The sequence below is a fragment of the Arachis duranensis genome, chromosome 6, assembly GCF_000817695.3.
Source record: "Arachis duranensis cultivar V14167 chromosome 6, aradu.V14167.gnm2.J7QH, whole genome shotgun sequence".
In the NCBI taxonomy this organism is placed as follows: Eukaryota; Viridiplantae; Streptophyta; class Magnoliopsida; order Fabales; family Fabaceae; genus Arachis; species Arachis duranensis.
The window spans coordinates 86853893-86857100 of record NC_029777.3 but is presented as its reverse complement, the minus strand read 5'-3'; the positions used below and the strand labels follow the sequence as shown (position 1 = coordinate 86857100).

Here is a 3208-nt window from a genome sequence, read left to right as displayed (position 1 = left end):
ACGCGTATCCAACGAGTGTCAATGAATATCGTGTCCAAAATATATCTGATATGCGGACATGATAACTCAGCGAAGTGTCGTGTCATGAGGTGATGATGCTAATGTGCTATAGAAAAATAGCAAATGCTATATTTTTTAAGAAATGACAAACTATTGGAGATAATAACTAATAAAAAAAATAATAAGTTATGAATTTTAAATTTTCTATTTTTTAGAAAGAAAAACATAATCCATTTAATAAGTAAAAAAATTAACCTAATTAATAAGTTAATTTTTAAAATTTGAATCATCTATATAAAATATAATAAAATAAAGAACTAAAATTTATTTAGTTAATGAAAATGCATCATCCTTTATTTAATAAAAAAAATTTTTAAACTGTCAATGAATTATACTTCAAATGACATAGTCTTTCCATACTTAATTAAAAATGGTGGGTTCGAGTCTCCCTATTAAAATTTTATATCTTTCACATTTTTTATATACTTTCAAAATATTAAAAATTATTACTTTTATTATTTAATTTGAACAAGTATGCTAAAGACACATATGTAAACTAATTAATTTCTGTGACAAATCTAGGAAAAAAAATAATCTTAAGTAAATTTTGAATGTACAATTGATTCAGTTTTATAATTATAAAATATCATTGATTAATTATTGACCTTTTCTATTGCGTTGCTTCTATCAAAGAAACAGGTCAGACTGTCAGAGGATTGTAGATTGACTAGATTGTTTAATTCAAACTAATATTTTCTTCTTCCGATAGTTACTATAAGATTTTGCTTATACATCGTGATGACATATGCCGTGACCGAAACTAAGGTGACGTAAGCATAATCTTCTATGTCTCAACACACACACATACAAATTAAAGCAGCGAACATTCAATTTCTCACACGAAAGAAGAAGGAGAGAAAAAATGGTGAGCATTCAATCTCATCACACAATCATTCCTTCCAATCCAACCCCAAACGAAAAACTCTTTTCCCTCTGCGAGCAAATCAAGCTTCGCACTCACGCTCCTCTTCTCTATGCATATAACAAATCGACTGTCAATAACCATGTCCTTGTTGCCACCTTCATGAGCTCTCTCAGCAAGGCTTTGTCAATCTACTACCCGCTGGCGGGTAGGTTGAGCTTAATCGACGGTTCGAGATGGGAGATCATTTGCAACGCCAAAGGAGCGTTGCTAATCGAAGCGGCTTGCAACGGGAAGACCATGCACGATTTCTGTGGTGACGATTTTGTCCCTACCGGTTTAGTTTCGCAGCTAATTCCCAACATTGATTATGGTACTCCCGTTTCCGAGACGCCTCTTTTGGCGGTGCAAATCACGCGCTTTAATTGCGGCGGTTTCACCATCGGTGTCGCCCTGTGTCGTGCCGCCATTGATGGAACAGCAACCATGCGATTCATGAACACGTGGGCTAAGTTAGCCAAAGGAGAATCTTTGGATCCATATGATCAATTCCCATGCTATGATCCAAGTTTGTTAAACTCACGCACTTTGTTGCGTAATTCGAAGAAGGTTTTGCATGATCATTCAGAAGAATTATTCGGAACTCCACCTCCATGGTTAGGTCCATTGAGAAAAGACTCCAGAGTTGTCGTTGAAGTTGTCAAACTCACAAAAGAACAGGTCAAGAAACTCAAAACGAAAGCCGCAATCAATAACGTTAAGACTCCGTTTTCGAGTTTCGAGGTCATTTCGGGGCTTTTATGGAGGTGTGTCACCAAAGCGAGATACCAAGGAAATGGTGACCAACCAACAAGGTTGACCACTTTGGTTAATTGTCGCAACCGTCTGAAACCACCGCTTCCTAATGCTTACGCAGGAAATGCAGTATTTCCGACGGTTACAACAACTTGTTCCTTCTCTTACCTAATGCAGAATCCTCTGAGTTCTGCAGTAGAAAAAGTGAAGAAGGCTATAGCGAAGGTGGACGATGAGTTCGTGAGAAATGCACTTGTTTATATTGGTAATGCTAAGGACATGGATTTGGTGAGGTATAACATTCACTATCCAGCGAAGAGTGTGCATAAGGGAGGGTTCAAGGGTAACCCAAACCTGTTTGTTGTGAGTTGGATGAATTTCTCGTATAAGGAAGCAACTTTCGGGTTCGGGGAACCAGTTCATTTTGGACCCGGGTTCATGGATTCTGAGGGGAAGGCTTTCATCACGAACAATGCTAGTGGTGATGGATTCAATGTGGCTATTGCTTTGGACTCATCTCACATGGATGCTTTCAAGAAACTCTTTTTTGGCGAAATTGAAGAGGTGTTTCCTATTTCGAAATTGTGATGGTGTAGAAGCCTAACTTGGGAGCTTCTTTCAAAGAAATATCAGGACTTTGTCAAATCATTTTAGGTTGATGCATCATGAAGATTGATTTTTAGTGGATTCATTTATTTGAGAAAGAAAATTGCCAACCTTGTCGGTGGGTTTTGTGATGTGTTGATTAAGACTTATATTTTTACATATATTTAATTATATTAGGTGTATAATCAACTAAATAAAATATTTATTAAAATATAAAATATATATTAAAAATAATTTTAAAATAATATATATTCATCGATAAATACACACTATCTGATTGATTTTTAGTGTTATATTATTTTGAATATTTAATATTAAAATTTACGTTAGCAACAAATTTTTTATTAATTTTCATAGATTAGTGATAGATATTATTATTAGTGACAAAATGAATGATGAATAATTTATGATGGTTACTTAAGATAATATAAACTCAAAATAATTCACAATATATATTTTCTACACTTATTATAAAATACTAATGTATTATACCACACACTATTTTTTTTGGTCAAATTACATTAAGTGAGGCTCGTACTCAAAACTTTTCAGCGGAAAAAGAATTCTAAGCTACGGCTCATTGGCTGTTAGTATTTCAAAATGCAATTATTCCTCTTAAATGAGTTATTTGTATATAGTTTATTGCATCGATCAACACTCTTTAAAATGTATTAGGGTAACATGGAATCCAAGACAGATCAGGAATTAATCGTATCATGGAATTTTGCAAAGATGAATAAATAAGTATAAATTTAGAGTAATTACTCAAATTAGTTTCAAGGATTTTAAAATTAGACAATTTAGTTTTTAAGAAAAATTAATACACAGATTAATTTCTAAAGTTTTATTCCAGCAGACAAATCAGTTCTTAATTTATTTTTCGGC

General features: G+C 33.5%; 1 protein-coding gene across 1 annotated transcript; it reads left to right on the top strand.

Moving 5' to 3' along the window:
* Positions 1-913: 913 nt before the first annotated feature.
* LOC107494473 (spermidine hydroxycinnamoyl transferase) lies at positions 914-2404 on the top strand. Its single transcript, XM_016115505.3, has one exon. It carries the CDS (start codon positions 923-925, stop codon positions 2303-2305), a length of 1383 nt encoding a protein of 460 aa, XP_015970991.1. The 5' UTR covers positions 914-922; the 3' UTR covers positions 2306-2404.
* Positions 2405-3208: the final 804 nt, after the last annotated feature.